At 35.5% G+C, this 23,265-nt stretch overlaps 2 protein-coding genes across 7 annotated transcripts in view; both read left to right on the top strand.

Annotated features, from left to right (window-relative positions):
* anapc4 (anaphase promoting complex subunit 4) overlaps nt 1-19,859 on the top strand; it is a 29,684-nt gene extending 9,825 nt beyond the window's left edge. For all 3 annotated transcript variants that reach the window (XM_079830603.1, XM_079830602.1, XM_079830604.1), the window contains 25 exons: nt 4-78; nt 211-237; nt 381-425; nt 502-586; nt 779-883; nt 1,997-2,080; nt 2,187-2,273; nt 2,439-2,503; nt 3,909-3,951; nt 4,062-4,138; nt 6,963-7,063; nt 9,189-9,240; nt 9,334-9,389; nt 9,627-9,673; nt 10,982-11,038; nt 11,119-11,175; nt 11,274-11,367; nt 11,500-11,597; nt 14,506-14,567; nt 14,752-14,790; nt 14,978-15,079; nt 16,413-16,499; nt 16,600-16,764; nt 18,864-18,987; nt 19,275-19,859. In XM_079830603.1, coding sequence (XP_079686729.1) covers nt 4-78; nt 211-237; nt 381-425; nt 502-586; nt 779-883; nt 1,997-2,080; nt 2,187-2,273; nt 2,439-2,503; nt 3,909-3,951; nt 4,062-4,138; nt 6,963-7,063; nt 9,189-9,240; nt 9,334-9,389; nt 9,627-9,673; nt 10,982-11,038; nt 11,119-11,175; nt 11,274-11,367; nt 11,500-11,597; nt 14,506-14,567; nt 14,752-14,790; nt 14,978-15,079; nt 16,413-16,499; nt 16,600-16,764; nt 18,864-18,987; nt 19,275-19,520 — 2,080 coding nt within the window. In that variant the 3' untranslated portion in view covers nt 19,521-19,859. The remainder of the gene's footprint in view (nt 1-3; nt 79-210; nt 238-380; nt 426-501; nt 587-778; nt 884-1,996; nt 2,081-2,186; nt 2,274-2,438; nt 2,504-3,908; nt 3,952-4,061; nt 4,139-6,962; nt 7,064-9,188; nt 9,241-9,333; nt 9,390-9,626; nt 9,674-10,981; nt 11,039-11,118; nt 11,176-11,273; nt 11,368-11,499; nt 11,598-14,505; nt 14,568-14,751; nt 14,791-14,977; nt 15,080-16,412; nt 16,500-16,599; nt 16,765-18,863; nt 18,988-19,274) is intronic.
* Nucleotides 19,860-22,129: 2,270 nt separating this feature from the next.
* Nucleotides 22,130-23,265, top strand: part of slain2 (SLAIN motif family, member 2) — a 35,537-nt gene continuing 34,401 nt past the window's right edge. The window contains exon 1 of one of the 4 annotated variants that reach the window (XM_079830590.1): nt 22,130-22,797. In XM_079830590.1, coding sequence (XP_079686716.1) covers nt 22,370-22,797 — 428 coding nt within the window. In that variant the 5' untranslated portion in view covers nt 22,130-22,369. The remainder of the gene's footprint in view (nt 22,798-23,265) is intronic. The other 3 variants (XM_079830592.1, XM_079830589.1, XM_079830591.1) reach the window with 3 other exon arrangements.

The following is a 23,265-nucleotide window of genomic DNA, read 5'->3' as shown; positions in this document are numbered from 1 at the left end:
TAGCACACTGTCCTCCTTCAGCGAGTCTGAAGATGAATCCAGCCGTTTCCTTCCAAAGTTACCCACTTTACCTAAGAGGTGAGACTCGGAGCTCCACGCATTAAGCAAAGCTTTGGTTTGGGCTGAATGAGAAGTGCTTGGGTCAATCCTTTGTTTTTATATTTTTAATTGTTTTATGGCCATTTTCTTTTGTGCCGTGTTTGTGTTCAGCTACAGCACCACATCAAAGATATTTAGGTAAGAGGACATTTTATGTGCTTAATATGCTGATTATTTGTCTTTTTCTTTGTCATACTCTTTTTAATTGGTCATCTGCATGTGGCATGTGCTAATGTCTGTCCACTCTGGTTTGTTCTCATGTGTTATTTTGTCTCTTGCAGTGAAGAGAAATCGGATGAAGTCACAAACCTTTTGGGGGAAGTGAGGTCAGTGTTGTATGCTTTTGACCTGATTGGTTAAGCTTGAGACTTTCTGATGTGGTATTGCGATGTTTATTTGCAGACTTAATATCTTGGTGGTGGGAGGACCATCTGGATTTGTCGAGCTGTATGCGTATGGCCTTTATAAGATCGCCACGCTGAGTGGAGTAAGATATAAAACCTTAAACATGCTTTTATTTTGACTTCTCACACGTAGGAACTAGTATATTTTGGGACACATTTATACACTGAATTCAGCTAAATCATCCGTATATTTAAAAAAAATGGAAGTCTATTGATTGATTGAAGTCTCAAGTAAACCTGTGTATTTGTGTCACATTATTTTATGTCGGTTTCAGATTTCAGGGACGTGCCGTAGTCTTGGACTGTCTAGTGACCTCAAGTCCCTCTCTGTTATTACAGAGATGAGATCCGAAGACAAGCCTGAGATATGTTACATACAGGTAAAGACTGAAAATGCAAATTTCACCTTGTCATTTTTTTCCAGTGTTGACATTGTCAGCACTGTGATTTGTGTCAAATAAGATTGTCCATGATAAAGATTTGAAAAAACTATTTCAAAATATATATTTTTTAATAAATGTACTCTTTGTATTCATGTTGTATATGTGTGTGTGGTTCAGGTATTCCCTAGGGCCTATGCTACTATACTTCACACAAGTATAGTTTTACCAGAAACGTGTGATCTTGTGGGGGCATTTTTGGTCCCCATGTGGAAAACAGCTTATAAATCATACTACCTGATGTTTTTTTTCTGTAAGGGTTCCAGGGGTCACTTTAAAAAATGCAAAACACACGTCTTGCAGTGTGCCGTATGGTATTTATTGGGCAGTAAATAGTGACACAAATACCAGTAAATTGACTAGCGCAAACCTTAGTAAATCACCTTGTGTGATTCATTTAAATACTCTCCTCCCAAAACTCCTTCAAATGCATATGCAATAAGATCACCCGCAAAAAAAACAACCCTGTCCATGCCTTTTCAGAGCTAATTTATCACTGCGTGTATTTATTATTCAATCCTGACAGTAGTTTTTTAACGCCAAAAGAGGGTTTTCGCTTGCGCAAGCTGTGCAAGCTGTTATATCTGGCCCATAGTTGTGATGGTTAAGGTTAGGATAAGGGACTAGGTATTGCATTATATCAAAGAATGTTCTGACAAAGTCATACAAACGTGTGTGTGTGTGTGTGTGTGATGGTTAAGGTTAGGATAAGGGACTAGGTATTGCATTATATCAAAGAATGTTCTGACAAAGTCATACAAACGTGTGTGTGTGTGTGTGTGTGTGTGTGTGTGTGTGTGTGTGTGTGTGTGTGTGTGTGTGTCTATGTCTATAAAGTTGAAACAACACCACAACTCCATCAAATAGCCTCTTTGTAATTATAGAAGTTCTATATATGTATATATAACTGTTATTTATTGACGGTTGATGAGGCAGTAGTCAGATTGCAAGTAAACAAAGTGCAAACAGGTTGAGTCGCAGCTGAATAACAGCTGTCAGGTTACTTTGAATTAAATGTATGAGAGTGATATTAGTGGATTGACTGTGTTGCAGCTGGACACTGGGCTGCTGTCTTCCTGTCTACCTGAGTTGACCAAGATGGCACGCAAATTTACGCACATTTCCACACTGCTACAGGTGAGCGTCTTCATGGGCATCTTACTCAGAAGCACCTGTGTTATTCTGTAACTCTATCTTTATGCTCACAGAGTATCTTTCTTTCTCTTTTTTTCTGTCATTTTAGTATTTGCGTCTCTCTCTCACCTGTATGTGTGAAGCATGGGAGGACATTCTTATGCAGATGGACCTCCGCCTGACTAAGTTTGTCCAGGTTAGAGCCCATCACATGGCAGCCAGTCACAAACAAACAAATATAAAATATCTGATATCCGATTAATTTAAACGTTTCACCCTGAAAATACATATACATACATACATACAATACATTGTTTCACAGAGTTTTAGAGTTGATGGTTTGTTTGTTTTGTTTTTACAGGAAAAGAACACAAGCACTCAGGTTCAGGATGAGTTTCTGGAGCTACTGTTATGGGGTCATGCAAGGTACACACAATTCATAAATGATAGTATTAATCACACTAGGTTTTTCAACAGCACATATTGTTCTCATATCACTGTGGTTATAGTGGTGGCAAATTAAAATAAGATTTTATTTAAGTATCACAAGCTGTCTATAACAGTGTCATTATTGTCGTTAATTAAAGTAAAGCTGAAATTTACATTTCAGATCAAACTTTATACAAAAAAATAGAAATGTTGCCTTGCCGGAAATAAAACAAGTTTTAAGTTGAAAGTACTAAAATTACTAAAACAAAAACAAATGATCTAATCAAAATCATAAGCAACTAAAATTAAAACAAAAACTGAAAATGAACTTTCATCATTCTGTTTGCATAATTATTTCTCATTGAGTAAAGCTTGTAAAATCATATTATAATATGTATATAAAATATAAAAATCATAGCATTCTTTATAAATTTAACTAGCCCTAACATAATAGCTTTATATAATATGTAAAATAATAACATTTTAATCAGTGCTGTCAAACCGATTAATCGTGATTAATCGCATCCAAAATAAAAGTTTGTGTTTATATAATATATATGTGTGTACTGTTTATAATTATGTATGTATAAATACACACACAAGCATGTATATATTTAATTTAAAAAAATTATATATAATATAAATTATATAAATATATATACAGGCAAATATTTCTTCAATATATACATGAAAGAGTGTGTCTTTATACACACACAGTAATTGTACACAGTACACACACATATATAATGTAAACACAAACTTTTATTTTGGATGCGATTAATCAATTTGACAGCACTAATTTGAATATATTATTATGTATTTTTTATATTAAATATAATTCATATTTGAAAGCATGCAAGAATCTACTCATGCATGTGTTTACTCTAAATGGCCAACAGGAGGCGCCATATGATTGCAAACTTATAGCTACAGTCAGAATAGGAAAATATACAGTCTACAATACAATACATGTTCACTATAGGATATATTAGGAACAACAAGTATCTAGGCATGATATGTTTTTAGAGAATGTTAAAGGGATAGTTCACCCAAAAATGAAAATTCTGTCATTAACTATGGAGAGATCAGAGAGCTCTCGGATTTCATCAAAAATATCTTAATTTGTGTTCTGAAGATGAACGTCTGTGGGTTTGGAGCGACATGAGGTTGAGTAATTAATGACAGAATGTTCATTTTTGGGTGAACTAGCCCTTTAAAATGTGGGTGAACAGGAAAACAGCTGTGCATATGTCTGGTCTTGTTGATCTCAGCCTGGGATGGAAACTTTTAGCATACCTGATAATGTGGCGTTGTTATATTTTTGAGTGTTCATAACCAAACCAGATGACAAATGATTACTCTTGTCGAACTACATATTTCAAAGTGCCTGTTTCTCTTTCAGCCCTGAACTTCAGGCTCTTCTCATGAATCAACTCACTGTCAAGGTAAATCTAAGATTCACTCACTTCACTGCATTAGTTTTCCTACTGGCATTAGTTGCGTAATTATCAACTTCATTCATTATTACTGTAAGCTTTCTTTGTTTTCCGCTCAGGGCCTAAAGGTATTGGGTCAGTCCATTGATTCTTCGTATTCCAGCATCCAGAAACTTGCTATCAGTCACTTGCAGAGGTACGTATCATTCACTAGGCCTTTAACCAGCACCAGATTGGAAGTGTTACGCAGCGGCCTGTGCATTGAGTGATGACTCCGATCCTTTGAATATTCCGATCTAATATGACTTCTGACCTGTAATGTTGCCAGAACCATAATCATACATTGTTTGTTCGTTGACCAGCGGAGAACTGGCACCCCGACTGAGCCTGGTTTCTCCCAAGGTTTTTTATTCTCCAATAAGTCACCTGATTGAGTTTTGGTTCCTTTGGCTTTGGCTTGCTCAGTTGGGGACACTAAATATTCAACTATATTACTGATCAGCTCATTTCAATTATCATAAAGTCATAATTAAGTTGAAAATATGATTTTAAATGTCCTCATTATTAGATAAAAAGTCAAAAATACGACATGCTGTGTAATAATTATAAGGTCAAATGTTGAAAATATGATTTTAACCCATAAGAACCCACATTGACACGGGTGTCACAAACACTGGTGATTATTTGGAAAGGTCTTTTTAAAGCAATATCCCTAAATTTCAACTCAGGAGTACCTAAGTGACATATAAGGAACACCCAGGTTCAGTCATGTGACAATTTGTGCATTTTTTGTTGCCATGGCAACATTTCCAAAATGGTGGCCTGTCTGGTTAGCACATGTTGCAGTGTCAGCAATTTTTTAAAACGCTTGTTTTTGTTACTAAAGGTATGTTTCAACCCATGCAACAATTCTAAAATTTCAATAACTTATCATAGATTACTCTTAACCTGATTTTGATAAATTTCTTAAACAAATTGATATAAAACAAGTTACGAAAATATTGTGGTGACATATATGTCACATCGGGCTGTAAACCATTTTGATGTGATGTATTTGTCATATTAAGAAAAATATGCTGCTATGCAATTAATTTAGCTGATTCAATTATTTTTTTAGTGTTATATATTTTCTCTATGTGTTAATTAAAATCTGGGACTAAAAATGTTAACAGCACTGTTAAAAAAAATGGAAATATTGATTGGTATTGATCTGCGCATGATCTGCACCAAATGTCAGGAAATCATGCATACTTGGGAAAACGACAAAATGACATACCATGGTGGCTGACAATATGTCACGCAACTGGGGCCGGTTGCATAAACCGTTAAGACTAGTCTTACAAGTTAGACATACATTTTTTTCTTTAAGACTGTTCATAATTTTTTTTAAATCAGTTACATAAAAACACAGACTGGCCTAATTTGATACGAAAAGTAAGACTGAATGCCACTTGCCTAACTGCTAGTGGCTCATACTAGATCTTAAGACACTGTCTTAACATAATGGCTTAGTTTATGCAACTGGCCCCTGTTTTCAGACTCTACTAGCATGTCTATATTTCACTGACAACAATGATTCTTAAAATCAGCAAGCAGGGGATAAGTGTTGGAAGATCCGTCCATGGCTTGATATGTTTTGTTAATAATTTTGAATAATATGTATAATTTTGATATATGTTGTGGAAAAGAAAAGAAACTGAGAAACTTTTTTAAACTGAGAAATAAATGCCCAATGTAACATATATGTAACATAACAGATCTTTCACAAGGAGGGGTTGTATTTCAAAAACAACTGCAGAAACATGTAACAAGTGGTCCATTAAGCCTGTTTTAAATGCCCCATAATTTTCCTATAAGGATAAATTGGTCTGGGTTCGTATGGGTTAAAAATCCTCATTTTTAGATAAAAAGTCAAAAATATGACATGCTAAGTCATTGTGACATGAACAGTTGAAATTACGACTTTAAACATTATGGGATAAATTCCAAATTTTGGATTTAAAGTCAAAATCTATGCTTAAAAGTCTAAATTATGATTTAAAAGTCCTATTTATGAGATAAAAAGCTGAAATTAGATATTTTAAAAAGTCAAAATTATGACCAAAACACACACTAAGACATTTAAGAGATGAAAACATGCTTGTTATTTTTATTGATTTTTTTTGTTTAAATGAGCTTTTAATTTTTGGATGCACACCAATAATAAGAATAATATTTACATTTATATTTACATTTACAATAATATTTACACAATTTTGTGCTATATATATATATATATATATATATATATATATATATATATTATATTATATAGCACAAAATTGCTATATATATATAGCACAAAAAAAAAAAAAAATATATATATATATATATATATATTTTTTTTTTGTGCTATATATATATATAGCAATTTTGTGCTATATAATATATATATATATATATATATAATATATATTATATATATATATATATATATATATATATATATATATATATATATATATATATATATATATATATATATATATATATATATATATATATATATAGCACAAAATTGTGTAAATATTATTGTAAATGTAAATATAAATGTGTAAATATTATTGTAAATGTAAATGTAAATATTATTATTATTATTGGTGTGCATCCAAAAATTAAAAGCTCATTTAAACAAAAAAAATCAATAAAAATAACAAGCATGTTTTCATCTCTTAAATGTCTTAGTGTGTGTTTTGGTCATAATTTTGACTTTTTAAAATATCTAATTTCAGCTTTTTATCTCATGTAAATGTAAAAACGCATGTAAAATATATATATATATATATATATTACATGCGTTTTTACATTTTGAAATCAGTTTTTACAACAGAAATTAATCAATCAAAAACTTACTTTAGCTTTTCATCTAAAACAAAATTAATTTCCTATCATCACTGTAAAGCTGCTTTGAAGCAATCTGTGTTGTGAAAGGCGCTATAGAAATAAAGGTGACTTGACTTGAGTGTTTGCTGTGCACACAGTGGCTCTGAGGCGCTGCTGTATCATCTGAGCGAGCTCAAAGGAATGGCGCTCTGGAAGCAGAAGTTTCAACCTCTCGGCCTGGATCCTGCTGCCATTGAAGGTATAGACCTTATTTTACTATTATCCCCTGGTTTCAAAGACAAGGCTTAAGTCTAGTCCCAGACTAAAATGCACGTTGGAGCTGAAAGCAATTTGCACTGACATATCTTATTATGTCACTACCATTGTTTTGTCTCAAGATGCACACCATTAATGTATTTTTCTAAGGCACTTTTATAAAAGTTTCTTAAAGGGATAGTTCACCCTGAAATTAAAATAAAGCCATCTTTTACTCACCCTGCTGTTGTTCCAATGCCTTATGTCCTTCTATCTTTTTCGGACCTCAAAAGCAGAATTTTTTTTTTAACGTCCTGCACCCGCTCCTCCATAAAATGGCAGTGAATGGCGACCAGGTTAAAACTTTACAAAAGTGATACAAAAGTAGTACGCAATAATACAGTGAGACCCGCGCCATAAATGGAAAGTGTTCAGGAGGCACACTATAAGGTTTTGCGAGAAAGAAACCTTATTCAGTCAAAATACTGAGCTCGGCCGTTACTCTGTGTGCGTTCCTGTGAGTGCGTGCGAGCCATCAGCAGCCGCACACTTGTGTCATGGCACCCAGGATAAGCACACACGTGCACTATTTTGAGAAATCAAGCTCAATCGCGACTATCGTCTCTTCTATAACATAAATAATAAGAAATAATACAATAATACTACTAATAATAATAAGGTAAACCTCCTGAAGTGAATATTGTGTACCGGTTGTCATGACAACATTGCGTGAGGGGCTGCTCACGAACTCACAGGAACACGCACAGAGTAACGTCCGAGCTCAGTATTTTGACTGAATAATCTTTCTCGCAAAACCTTATAGTGTGTCTCCTGAACACTTTCCATATATGGCATTCGTCTCACTGTATCATTGCGTGATACTTTTATATCCTTTTTGTAAAGTTTTAGCCTGGTCGCCATTCACTGCCATTATATGAAGGAGCGCGTGCAGTACGTTTTTTTAAATTTCTGCTTTTGAGGTTCGAAAAAGATAGAAGGACATATGGCACTGGAACAACAGCAGGGTGTGTAAAAGATGGCTTTCATTTCAGGGTGAACTATCCCTTTTAGGGTGCTTTCGATTGGCTGGACGGAACCCGAGTTCGATTGCTCCCCCCTCCCCCTGCCCCCGCTGGACTGTGTTCATATTATATTATTTGGGTGTGTTTGCATCATCAAAGCAGCAGCTGTTTACCCGGTTGCTTAGTAACGATGGTGAGCAAGAAGGTGGCAAAATGCATAGCGTTGCTCACCACACTTTTATATTTTTGTTTTTGAACCGTTGGTTTTGTTTCCAAAGCTTCAGTAATGGCACATGCGGCTGTCTAAAGAAGGTTGAAGACGAGCAGAAATCTCTGCTTGCAGTATGTCAGGAAAATGAGTGAAACTCACACACATTTTTATCAAATCATACGTCATTAATAGCGGATCACTTCCGCGATTTAGTATAATTGCGTTCACATCAGCAGCGAACCGTTCCGGAGTTCACATGAACAGTACCCCAGACCACCTTTTTAAGTGGACTCTGGTACGGTTCGCAGGTGCACACCCGAGTTCGGAAGACCACGTTCACATCATCCAAACTAACCAAACTTTGACGTCAGTTGAACCCGGGTGCGCACCAAAACTGCTAGTGTGAAAGCCCCCTAAATGTCCTAATTGAACTAAGGCCTAATCCTGGCTTAATCTAAGCCTTGTCTGTGAAACCAGGTCTATATGTATTTAAAAATATTTTCAGTTTTTGTTTTAATTTTAGTTTGCTTTTGTAATTTTGTAATGTGCTTTTATAATTTTGTATCATCTTTATTTAAACTTCTATAACTTTTATTTGTTTTGTTTGAGTAATTTTAGTACTTTTAACATAAACTTGTTTTATTTCCGACAAGTCAACATTTCTTTTTTTTCTATAAAGTTTTATCTGAAATTAAATTTTTATTTTAACTTTACTGTAATTAATGAAAACTTTTTAAAATTGTTTTAGTTGTAGTTAACAGTAATAACACTGTTATAGACATAAGTCATGGTACTTAAATACAATCTTATACAAATTATAATGTCTTTTCTGTAACTAAAAACTAAAAAGCAAGTAGAATGAAATGTTAATACATTCCCTTTTGTTAATGGTTTAGATGCCATCGTAGCTGTGGGCTCTTTTACCCTGAAGGCCAGTGAACTTTTACAGTGAGTTTAATCTTATTCTATCCACTTTATCCTGGATGTCCGTTCTGTACATGTCATTATTAAACTTCTCTCAACTGCTTGTCTTGATTCCAGAGTCATTGATAAGAGTATGAAGAACTTCAAAGCATTTTTCAGATGGCTGTATGTTGGTAAGCTGCATTTATTTGTGTGTGAGCTTTAGCTTTAGTCAAAAACTGGATTTGTTTTCCCTGAGCTTGTAGAAATGCGTTATGGAATGTGAAGGCTTTTATGAACTTGTATCAGCCTGTGTATCAGAAGTGCATTTATAATGCTTTAAAATGATGCCTCATTAGGAAGAGCGCTAGATTTTGGAACAGAGCCATAGTCTTTTTGAATTGTATTGTAACAGCTTTTGCTTTTCACAGCAATGCTTCGCATGTCAGAAGATCATGTTCCTCCTGAGCTTAACAAGGTGAGATATCAGCAGACATGAACAGTGATGCCAGTAATGCGTTACTCTAATCTGACTACTTTTTCCAGTAACGAGTAATCTAACGCGTTACTATTTCCAAACCAGTAATCAGATTAAAGTAATTTATCCAAGTCACTGTGCGTTACTATTTTTGTCATTTTCCTTAGTAAAAATATAGATTTTTGCTTTCTTCTTGCGTCTCGTGAGAGTATTTATGTTAAGTGAAGTCAAGAAAGACTGTCTTTATTACATTTTTTTTATTAAAACATGTTTTGTTTTGTTTTTTAATGTCCGGAGATACATTGTTGACGTTACTGTTAAAAATACACTTCCAATAAAGTGAGTGTTGGAAAAAACACTTGTCATTTTTATGAACTAATAAAGTAACTTGTAATCTAACTTAGTTACTTTTAAAATCAAGTAATCTGTAAAGTAACTAAGTTACTTTTTAAAGGAGTAATCAGTAATCAGATTACTTTTTCAAACAGAGAGTGAAAGATTTTGGGTGAAGAAAATGATGATACTGGGAAATTTTATAATAATTTAAATAATCCAAAAAATAAATATATATAAATTAGGGCTGTTAAAAGATTAATCGCGATCAATCGCATCCAAAATAAAAGTTTGTGTTTACATAATATATGTGTGTGTACTCTGTTAATTATTATTTATATATAAATACACACACATTCATGTATATATTTAAGAAATATTTGCATGTATATACTGTATATACATTTATATAATCTATAATATATATAAATGTTTTATATATAAAAATAATATTTTTTTCTTAAATATATACATGCTTGTGTGTGTATTTATATATAAATAATAATTAACAGAGTACACACACATATATTATGTAAACACAAACTTTTATTTTGGATGCGATTAATCGTGATTAATCTTTTGACAGCCCTAATATAAATATATACGTGTGTGTATATATATATATATATATATATATATATATATATATATATATATATATATATATATATATATATATATATATATATATATATATATATATATATATATATATATATATATATATATATATATACACATACATATACATTACACACATATACACATACACACATATATTTATATATATATTGTGTTTACATAATATATGTGTGTGTACTGTGTATAATTTTTATGTACTAGTTTTTATGTTATATATATATATATAATATGTATATATATGTATGTATATATAATGTAATTATTTATTTATTTTTGTATATTTCTATATACTATATATACTTTCTATATATTATAAATGATTGTGTGTTTCAGATGACTCAGAAGGATCTGGCTTTTGTGGCTGACTTCCTGTCTGAGCATTTCAGTGCTGTGAGTGAACGAGAAACATCATTTTAACACTAAACAAGCCTTTGGTGAAAGCTCACCTCATTTTCTGTTCCCTATTTTAGAATGAGGAGCTGTTTGATCGGAAAGGGAAGTATTTCAATGTTGAGCGTGTTGGACAGGTAAGGACCTTCTTACACGTTCAAGAAGGGAATTATTTTCCTCATTTCATAACATACGAATGTTGTAACATAACATACGAATACATGTTGTTTTGCAGTACTTGAAGGATGAAGATGAAGACTTGGTATCTCCACCCAACATGGAGGGCAACCAGTGGGTGACATTTTTAAAGCAGAGCACTCACCTAAAAGGTTAAATCACTACACCTTCCTTTATTAGACCACAAGACTGCTAATGTGAACTTATCGTTTTGGGGCAAAAGTCAAATTGAATAGGAGAAATGTAATTATTTACTTGCATGTTTGATACTTTTTGTGTTGCAGACAGTCCGCTGCTCTTCCCCACTTACCCACAGAAGTCTTTGCACTTTGTCAAGAGAATGATGGAGGGTTTCATTGATTTTTGCTTACAGAAACCAGCCGTGAGTCTCTAACACACACACACACACACACAAACCTTACTACTTTTTCTGTATCTCTGTAAACAAAGTCACTTGGACACAACTGCTATACACTAGGACAACAGTTTTACATGTTCTACTTTGAAACCTTATAATTTAGGACTAAACAACTTCTGTTTTCAGCTCTTTATTATGGGCTGAGATTGTTTGAGTCAGTGTTTATGAATTTCAGCCAAGCAGAATTACAATAAAAACACAAGCTGCAATATGAGGGCTTATATTTATAAACAACAAAGAGGCTTGCCATATTATTACCTCCCCTCAAAAACAAATTCTCTTTCACAAAATGGACATACATCCCATCCTCTTCTCTTTTCCAGAGGATGCAGTAACTTTCCTTCTCACACACAAGCTCCATCCATTAACAGTCTCCAGCACATATATAACAGGAGCATTAACTACATTAACTGGGTTGTTTCACTCTTCCTGCTGACCATTCTTTCTCTAATGCGTCTGACTCCTAATTGCCCATATGCACAGAACGTTCTTAAGAACCTCCGCAATGATATAAGCCAGCTGGAAAACTTCCGGTGAAATGTCACTTGTTGGAGTGTCTGTATCATCAATGTCCTGAGGTAGATTTAACGGCATTAATAGTGTAATACTTAGTTTATAATCAGAATATAGTCACTTAAGTAGTCAGGCCGAGCATTAATTTAGTCATTCAAATTACTAAAACGTCATAAAAAAGACGTGTTCCTCCTCAGCGAAATTCAATTTGACCATCAGTTTTCACACTTTCATGTGAAAAAAACCTGTAAATTAAAGATTTATTGTGCACTTTAGTTAGATTCATTAAACAAAATGGGAAGAGTGCCCGTAAAAGTTATTGTTTTCCATGAGACTTTGTGAGTACTTCATACTTCACCTTGACAATTTATTTATAAACCTAGTGATTTTAATATTTATTCAAAATCGAAATATGTGGAATATTACTGGAAATGGCTAATATGAGCCAATAAATGCTCCTCTGCTGCCATTTCCTGGTTATAGTGGTAATTAATGTCTTTTTTTTTTTTTTTTTTTAAGGTGTCATGAACTGGCTTTTAAAAAAATGTATATTGTTGTCTGAGGTCTACTTGTGACGTTTGCGTGGTTTTTACATTCAAAAACATCATAATGAATAAGTAATAGGCTATTTTCTGCCCTGGTTTTGAGCCTCTCTCAAGACATGCTCGGTTTTTATGGGCGTGCCGCACTGAAGACTTGGAAGTCAACGCCCATGGCTAGGATTGGATAAGATTTGCATATTTAATGAGCTTCGGCTCCCCCATGAGTACGAGTGAGTGATTGTTTTGAAAGTGGCAACCGGAATGATTCGTCCCTCAGGGCTTGCAAAATGTCTTTATCAAACAAACACAATGATTTATCTCTCGTCCACCCGCAATTAATGAATGTTATTTTATATTACTTGGTTCGCCCGATCGGTGTATATGCGCGCCCGCCAAGTACTTTGCAGACAGCATGATCAAAACTTCCGCGATTGTATTTTTCCTTGAAATATCAAGTCAAGAGAGTGAACGCACATCAAGAAAGGAATGTTATTTCACTATTTAAGATGATACGTATTGGTATTGTATTTGATCTGTAACAATGCAATATTATCACATATAAAAATGTTTTTTACTTATATTAGTGTGTTGCTTCATTCATGTAATCTCATCCTGTCTGCAAATCCAGTCTCTTGTTTACAAACGAATCCGGTGAATGAACATACGTGCAATGTCTTCCCCACGTGAGCTGGATATTCATTAAAAATAAAGTTCAACCACTCATTCATAATATTAGAATCCAAAGGAAGCTTATGCAGCGACTGTGTTCTTCCACAAACAGGCACAGTGCAAAATCTTGCAATATCACAATATCTTCGGCATGTTTATTGCTCGGTAGCGCGATCAGTTTAGCTCCACGAGTCGGTGGGCGGGGCTACAGAGTCAGGCGTACATATTTATCTTTTGAGGCGGCATTTCAGCATACGATCAATGGTCGACAAATTCTGAGATTTTCTGGGCCTGGTGTCAATAAAAGCTTTTCTTTGACTAACAAGGAAGTTTTCAGCTCCGAAACTTACAGGATATTCTTATATCACAATGAACTTTTATATATCAAAGGCTCAAGGGAAAGTTGATTTCTCAATTCATCACCCCTTTAAAGCTGCTGTCCGTAACTTTTTTTGTGTTTAAGATTTACAAAAAATATATAATGAGAATGCACAACATGAATCCATTTTCCAAAATGTGTTTTTGTCTTACCCTGAATCATTATGGTACACTTATAATAAGTGTTTATATTGGGACTATTTCAGACCGGTCTGGTAGGAACCGCTGTGGATGAGCACAGTCCCTGCTTGACTCGCCATAGACATAAACAGAGAGAAGTAGCTCCGGCTGCAATGTTCTTCCGCAAGACTCATGCAGTTCTGTTTATTAACCGCTAGAGCGCTAAAAGTTACAGACTGCAGCTTTAAATAAGTTTTTCTATTAAATGCTGTATTTTAAAACATTCGGTTTTACAAATGAATACAAATCTCAGAAGGATGAACAAATAATGTTTTTGGTCATCACATTAAAAATAACATTTGAAGTGCTGGAAAAATGTTGCATGTGTGTGTTTCTTATTCCAACGTTCCTATTAGCTTTGTCTTTATTGCAATCAATAAAACTGGTTTATTGGCAAAATTAGGTGAGTGGGATAACTGCATTAAAATATAAATACAACATTAAAAGGTCAACCATTGATGGTTTTGTGTCCATGTACAATGAGTATAGAATGACAGCTAACAGTTCACTGGAAATGCCCAAGCTGGCTTATGGAAAACCAGGAAGTCACCATGCATATGGTCAATTATATGTCTGTTTGTGTTTTTCAGGAGGTCATCGGGCATTCAGTAAAACAAGCTGTGTGTTTACGCTTGTACACTGTTCCTGAGAGGTAATCCATGGTCTGGATTCAGACAGAACTTCAATACTTGTTTAAAAGTGAACATGCTCTTGTGGTTTTAGTACTGCTAATGATTTGACAGGAAGTAACACATTGTTTGATTTTGATTTAGAGTTCAAATTTTGTCTTGCTGTTGGAATTATGATGATTTCTATACTTCTTTTTTTTGTGATAGCTCAGAAAATTCACCAAGGCTGTTTGAGTTGCCTTCACTGTAAGTGGACTTCTTGTATCTCTGTAATTTATAATGGGGAATTCTGAGGTTACAGTGTCTGTCAGTAATGTAGGGTTCATAAAGCAATTACAGTCTGCACTCTGCAGTCATAGATTGTTCTAAACATGGTGATGATGATGATGATGATGATGATGATGATGATGATGATGAGTGTGTTTTAATGCAGGTGGAATGATAAGAAGGCCGGTATGCTTGATGTAGTTTTCTGTATGCCAGAGATCTCACCCTCTAAAATCTATATTCTGAGGAGAGCAACCGACCCCAACAGGTACACATACCTCTTGTGTTATATTCTCTATTGTATTTGACCACAAAGAACATATTTTCAAAACATGAATGTTCATTACCAGTTAAAAGATTAGGGTCAGTGATATCAAGCTAAAATATCTTTTTTTCATTAAGGATGCATATAGTTGATAAAAAGAGACTGTAACACAGTTCAAAGTATAATGAAGGAAGGAGACAGGGTCGGCTTGCTGGGACTCGTGTGTTTATTATAATTCTCTCAGTCCACAAAACAAAGTGCGCTACCCGCGCATTCAAACTCAAGTTCAATCTCTGTATAACGATAACAGGCGTGCTCTCCAGAGCTTCCTCTCTCACCTCCACGCGAGTCCTCAGCTTCTCTCTCTCCGCTTCCTGTTTCCATCCGGATTTTATCCGGTCTCCCCACGCCAATTACTGCTATGAGACACAGGTGAATGAATAGCTTTAAACACAAAAGAAGATATTTTGAAGAATGTTTGTAACAAAGCAGAAAGAGCAACCATTGACTACCATAGTGTTTTTTACCCCTACTTTGGTAGTCAATGGTTGCTCTATCTGCTTGGTTACAAACATTCTTCAACAGTGCTTCTTTTGTGTTCAGTAGAACAAAGAAACTCATACAGGTTTGGAACAACTTGAGGGTGAGTAAATGATAACAGAATTTTCATTTTTGGGTGAACTATCCCTTTAACCCACTTACGTACCGCTCGTCACCTGTCTCTTCTCCCATTGCCGACCTCGCTGAACCACACCCTCCTCGCCACAGAGACCGTAAAGAAATGTAATGTTACAAAATATGTCTATTTCAAATAAATGCTTTTCTTTTCAACGTTCTATTAATCAGAGAATTCTGAATAAATGTTTCACAATTTTCACAAAAATATTAAGCAGCACAGCTGTTTTCAACATTGATAATAATAAGAAATGTTTCTTGAGCATCAAATCATCATATTACAATGATTCCTGAAGGATCATGTGACACTGAAGACTGGAGTAATGATGCTGAAAATTCAGCTTTGCCATCACAGGAATAAATTACATTTTAAAACTATAAAACAGTTATTTTAAATTGTAATATTTCACAATGTTATTGTTTTTACTGTTACAAATAAATGCAGCCTTGATGACCATGAGAGACTTCTATATTTAAAAAATGTCTTTACTGACCTCAAACTTTTGAACAGTAGTGTGTACAGTATCTAAAAAAACCTGAATCATTCAATGAATGAACTCAGTGAATCAGTCATGGATCGATCTAGAATCTTTTGAGAAAGAATCGTATATCATCAATGAATCGATTTTCATTACTGACTGAACTTGTGTGTGTGAATAAGGTCTGTCCCTAATGGTCTGGTGGCCCTGAACCTCAGCACTCCTCTCAACTCTAGTATAGATGATGAAACGCCTGCACCAACTTCTACGTGAGTTCATCTGTGGAAATAGCATATTATGAAAATATTGCCATTGTTTAATCTTTGTATGTGTGAAATGTAAATGACTGAATAAAATTGTGTTTATTAGTGGCTCGTACCGTTGCCTTGATGCCCGCTTTTATGATGACGAGACGTTGACAGTGGTATTGCGAAGTGTGGAAGATGATGAGAATAAGATGCGCATCCTTGCTCAGCTTCCTCTAAACTCTGCTTTGAGCTGGGATGAAGAGTTCACCTGGGACCTTAGGCTCAGGTACAGCACACTTGTTGATTTCTACCAATCAGTTGTATTCTTCTACTAATCATTCAATTCTTTCTTAAAGTGCCCAATTATGGTTTTTCGAATATCCCCTTTAATGCAGTGTGAATGTAAAGGTTCTGCAAAGTGGTAAAGTCGAAAGTGCATGATAAATAAAGTTTTATATTGTGCAAGTTTCTGGCTAACCGGCGAACTCGCGTTATTACGGTCTTACTGAAATACTTCTGCTCATCAGCTCTGGGCCACTATTACCTAAAACTGTGTCTATTAATGCAGATTATGTGTCGTTCTTAATACTTTGAGTAAAAATAAAGGATGGAGCAAGATTTGTTTTACACACTTTAATGTTACGTTAGTGCTCGGCTAACGTATGCGCTGTTATTGTAGGGCACTATAAAATCTGTTTTATTTTTTTCCAAATTCGCTTTAATTTTTACTAATTCCGTTTTAATTTTTGCTAATTCCTTTTTCCGTTTTAATTTTTGGGAATTCAGTTTTTTTTTTACCCTTAACTGTTATTTTATTCGTAAAAAAACCTGTGCTTTTAATGTTAATATAATAGAACATAAAATAGGAATGACCTTACATTTATTGAGGTAACAATCGTCACATTTACTCTGTACTTTTCAGGACAAACAATGCACTCTAAGTACTTCAAGTCACAACTAAATATTAGTGATGTGAATTGATAAAAAAAACCCTGAATTAATCACATTTTTTTTCTGTGATTAGTCATGATTAATTGCAATTAAAAAACAGTTTTTAATATTTTGATATTGTAATTATTTCAGTTACTCTCCAAATTAATGAAGAAACAGTTTAAAGACAGTATATGTTAAATATTTGTTGTAATGGCATCTTTTTATGAATGAAGGCCAGTATCACTGATAATGTCTCTATGAAATGAGAAATGAGATTAATGATGTTACATTACAGTATAACTGAAAGCTACCAATTTCAACATTAGGCTTTAAAAAATAACTTTTAATTTAATTTAACTTAAAACAATCTTTACATAAACCCATTATAATAAATGTTATTTTTACCCATGGCCTTCCCTGTTAGACATATACAGAAATGTAATAGTTATCAAACACCTTTATCAAACACCGTTGAGTTTCTTAACGTTTTCGCCGACGGAAGCAGAGCCGTGGAGAGCCGCTTCCCCATACTTTCATTGTTTTGAAGGGGGAGCTAAAATGACGGGAGGGGTTGTGTCGCCCAGATTTGCTTCCCCCGGTCTGCATTTTCCTCAGACATGCGTTCTTCTCCCACACAAAACAGCATTTCATTACAAATATGTAAAATTCCGCGAAATTCTGCGTTATCACTAGATTCCGCGTTAATATGCCAATTACACGATTCCGTCCGCGATTCCGTGAACACGGAAATGATAGTGCCCTACTGTTGATACAGTTCCCGCATGTGCACCACAATAAATGAGAAATACACACGGGTTTGTTGATGGACGCACACTTGTTAATGCTGATGGTGAGGAATTACAGCTGCAACATCTCATAATGAACCTCAAAATCAGTAGCGTCTCACTGAGAACGTCCTGCTCAAGTCGTCCTTGTGATAGAGGTACGGGTTGAATAACTAATTCTTCCAATGATCGTACTCGCGTTCGGATTGATATGGTAAAATCTACAATCACTCAGGACTGAGGAAGCCTCCAGAGCTGAAGTTCAGTTATGGTAATGGCCGTTTGGCTTCCGACAAGTGCTGTAAGTGGTAGACCAATCACAACAGACTGGGCCGTCTGGCCAATCATGGCAGAGGAGCTCGTGGAAAGGAGGGATTCATCCAACGAATCATCTGAGAATAATTGAATAATGTGGTGATGTGCAGAGTATATTATGAGTAAATGAAAGTGTTTTTTGACCTTTGATTCATGTAAACCTGTTTTAAAAGCCTTTAAAATAGCATAATTGGGGCTTTTTAAAGAATTGTAAGTAGCATGGTACATAAATTGCAGTAGTTCCAGCAATATACTAGCTTGTAATACGGTTAGGCTTAGCTTGGCTCGCCTCTATTGAATGTCCTGAATTAGCACTCTTTTGATGTGTCGTCTTTGTTGTGGTGTGTTTTAGGCTGGAGCAGCAGACTGAAGGGATCCCAGTACAGAGTCTGGCCTGGGGAAACCAGAGCAGAGAGATGGACAATATCAAGGCTCAGTTTGTGGCAGTTAATGGGGTCCGAAAAGTGGCCTGCGTGGTAAGACTCTACAACAATTTTTAACAATTTAGGAAAATCATTTATACTGAAAACGTATCCGATTAATGGATGAGAAGTGAAAACTGATGTATAAATGTTTAAATAAAACAGCTTTATAAGAATAATTGATGTCAAACTGTTGATTTATTGATAATTAAGGTACAATCTGCACAATTATTTCACAATAATTTAAAATGTATGTAATATTGCTGCCATTAATGTGCATTCAATTTCAATAATTGAATTATTTCAAAATCATTTATAATATTATTCTTCTCTCTCATCAGCTCAGTGAAAATCTGAGACACTTACGTGTGTTTGAAATGGACGCAGAGGAGGAAGACGAGGAGGAAGAGCGTGTTGATGAGGTGCAGGAAATGAGCTCGGATCAGGACAGACTGGAGGACTCAATGACAACTCAGAGTGACGCTGGGGAAGGTGGAGATGGAGTGAGAGGGGATGAGGATGCGCAGGTGACAGGTCAAGGGTCAGGAGACATTTTGGATGACACTGCAGGATCAGATACACTTTGAACTCTTGTTGCCTTGAGATCAAACACGTTCTCCACAACTTAAAAAGTATTTTGTGTCAAAGATGAGCTGATGAATATTTCACGTTCTCATTTGTAAATAAATGGATTTACTGTTAAAAAACCTTGGGTTTGGATCAATCAAAGGGTACTGCATTGTAGAAATGCATTATTTACCCTCAACCATGATTAATTTATGCCATGACTGAAAGAAAATAAGAGAATCGCAACAAATTAATTGTTCCTAAAGAACACTTTAGCACTCGCCCACGGCCATGAAAGCACTGCGAATGTCGTAGTGAAATTTTGTATGCATATTTTGTAATAAATGCAAAATACAGTGTATTGTTTCTTTCTATATGTAATCAACAACTTCAAATCAATAGTTTTATACAGTATCTCTCCATCGCGTCTTGTACCTTTGGGCAAAATACTTCCAGATGCACTCTTATTAGCCTACTGATATGACTAGAGGGAGTTAAAGTGATTTTAAACATTATTTACTATTATATTAGTGGTTCCTGGGTTAGGTAGGAGTCTGAATTGGTGGCCCCTGGGTCTGCTAAGGTTGAAAACCTCTGCCCAAGGACAATCTCTTAGCCTTTCTGTCTTGCTCACCTGGAACTGAAATGACTGAAGAGTTCAGTCGAGGCCAGGACTCGTGAGTAGGACTGAGTGAACATTTTAAGGTTCTAATCCAGATTTATCCCTCGGTACAAGAAGATAAATCCTGAGGTGCCTCCAGCGGCCCTTCTGGCTGACACCATTCGTTCTGTGTTAGACTGATGGGCTGTGAGGGAATATGGTAAATGTCCAAACAAGATGGCCAAAAAAAATCATCAAATTAAATGAGTTTTCTTCCTAAAAACAATGAGAAGATTTCTGACAGAAATGGTTATGATATAAAAGGCTGGTTTAGCCATTAAGCATCAAGAAATTTCATTTGAAAGTGAGACCATATCAGAGAACAAACATCTAAAGACACTATATTATTTCGGCACGTCTCAAAAACAGCCCATGCAAATTTTAAATGCACACTTTCAACATGCAAAGATTTAGTTACTTATTTAGCATAACATTGTGTTTTTCAAAATAAATTAAAATGATTCCTTAAATATTTAAAAGTATACATGTATATTAAAAGTAAATGTATTAATATGACAGTCTACTTATATTAAAAATAAGTATAAGTAAATATATTATGTAAAAATAATTATTACATTTAAAGCTACACTGTGTAACTTTTATAGTTTATTCTTAGCTAAAAACACTTAGTTCTTTCAAAAATATATGTGCTCATTAATGTATATTTACTTCTTTCAAGTAATAAAGTATTCTCATAAGTTTATAATATGCCATTGAAAATACATACGGGTGAGGGGTTCAAATGCGGGTCGCCATGTTGCCCCTCCATCTTGAAAGTACATTAGCCACAGAGGGACATACCCATAAATTCAAGCTTCGCCTTTCGCGTTTTAACACTCGATGGCACCGTGTCGAATGTGGACGAGGTCGAACTGGAAGCCATGTTAATCTTGGACTAAATCGGCCACCGTAGGAGTTAAAACTAAATCGGAATTGAGAGGAACAGAAACTAATATTCACTGGATGGTCATATACCTTTTCACCGCTAGATGGGAGAAAATATCACACAGTGTAGCTTTAAGGATTCTTGAAGTTTTAGGAGGTAAATGTTCCTTAGGTTTCCAGCTCTTTTGAACCTCTTTTTAAATATTTTATATACGACATACTATATAAATATATATATTTACTCAATTTCTGCTGGATAAAATATTGTAGAGCCTGGTATGTCAAGTAAAATAATTTATATTTATTATAAAAATGCTCATATTATTAATTGTCATGACTTTACCAGGTCTAGAAATCCCACTTTTAAAATTAGGCTACCTCATATATCCAGGAATCCTGGTTCTTCAAAGGAAATAAACAGTTGTTGAGGTTATTTGTTGTATTTAATAATACAGTGTATGATTTTAGTTGTTTTACCTTTTGTAATGATATGTTGTCTTGTTTTAAATCATTTTAAGGCACCCTTGGAAGTTTGCTGAAGCCCCTTAGTGGGTCTCGGCTCTGGTTGAGAATCACTGCTCTAGTCTAGGACACAGCACATGTTTAACTGAAACCTGTCGACTGAAATTGTTATATTTAAATTCACCAGCTAATTTTATACTTGTTTGACATTTGAATATAGCACCGTGCTATAAGTAATTTAGCCATTTATATAATTAAAATCATACTATAATTAATTGCTTTAGTTCCAAAGACTGTTAACTAATAATGAAACATCCCTTCACAAGGTAAAAATGACAATATTTGTGTCCAAATAAACACTAAAATCGTTATCAGTTGCTATTACAATGTAGCCATAAATTTGCATGCAAAAAATATACTTTGTGCAATTTAAAGAGGAAATGTAACTAAATAAGAGTAGTGTTTCAATAGTGCCCAGGTAAAGTACACAATCCCCGCAATAATACGTTAAGTATTACCGAGAGGGTTATCAGAGTTAAAGTGCGCGTGCCGGGTTCCAGGGAAGGGTCGCTCCCAAAACGTGCTCGTCCCCGCTGAGACACGTGATGACGTCTCACCTCTAGCTTCTCAAAGATTTCCCAGTGAGCGACTGGCGGACAGTAAAGATGGCGACGGCGCTTATAGTGTGTATGAGTGCCCGGAGAAGATGACGACGATAAGATTAGTAACTTTCGAGCCGCGGCGTTGACAGTGCTCCCTTTGAAGACCTTGCGACAGAGGCTCGCGAACTTGCTGACTTTGGCGGTAGTTGAACAAACCTAACGGACACAACTGGCGCGAGGACATATCGTTGCTTTTGATATGGAGGATATCAACTCAAACATAAACGCGGACTTGGAGGTGCGGAAGCTCCAAGACTTAGTGAAGAAACTCGAGCAGCAGAACGAGCAGCTTCGGAGCCGATCCAGTGTACTCTCTTCCTCCTCTTCCGGGGGATTTTCGGGGAACACCAGACCCGTGAGCGCCGGGTATGATTCAACGGGAGCGGCGGCGGGGCTCGCCGGGTTCACTGGGGTGGGGTTCGGCGGATCGAGGGGTTTCGGTGGGGTTTTGGAAAACTCCCGTCTGAGCCCCAGGCGATCATATCACGGCAGCAGTTACGTTGGGGGGTATGACAGTGACAACGATTCGCTGGATTTTATTGAGGACGGAGAAACTTCAGTGCTGGACGAGGTGGAGGTCCTCGATTTGGAGGACATGGATTGCCTGAACGAAGATGAGGACAGCTGGTGAGTAAGCTGCTCGGATGAGGTGTTAACCCCGATCAGAGGAATAACCTCACACACACTCTTCATGTGTTTGACAGGTGCGCGCAGCCGTGTGTGTGTGTGTGTGTGTGTGTGTGTGCGCGTGCAGACGCCACAGAGAATGACGCGCATTTGGAGGAATGCGCTTGATGCATTGTCCCTTTTCCCAAGGGCTGGGGACAGTTTATCCAATGCTTTGACTGCAATACGACTGTCACCTGATGATTAGTGTCTTATGCCTGAGCATTTAGGAGCAACAGTTTGCTGACTGCATGTTTTCAGTTGGCACCACGGCCTGTCTTGCAGTTGCTTCATTCCTTTTCATTTGCCCTTCAGTTTATTTTAGCACCAAGTTGTGCTTTATAAATCTGCTTAATGACAGCCATGCGTCAATGATGTCATTAGAATCTCACACAAATGATGCATTTGCATATAGATGTCCTTCTGATA

The sequence above is a fragment of the Gobio gobio genome, assembly GCF_949357685.1.
Source record: "Gobio gobio genome assembly, chromosome: 12".
NCBI lineage: Eukaryota > Metazoa > Chordata > Actinopteri > Cypriniformes > Gobionidae > Gobio > Gobio gobio.
This window is presented reverse-complemented; position numbering and strand designations above follow the sequence as displayed.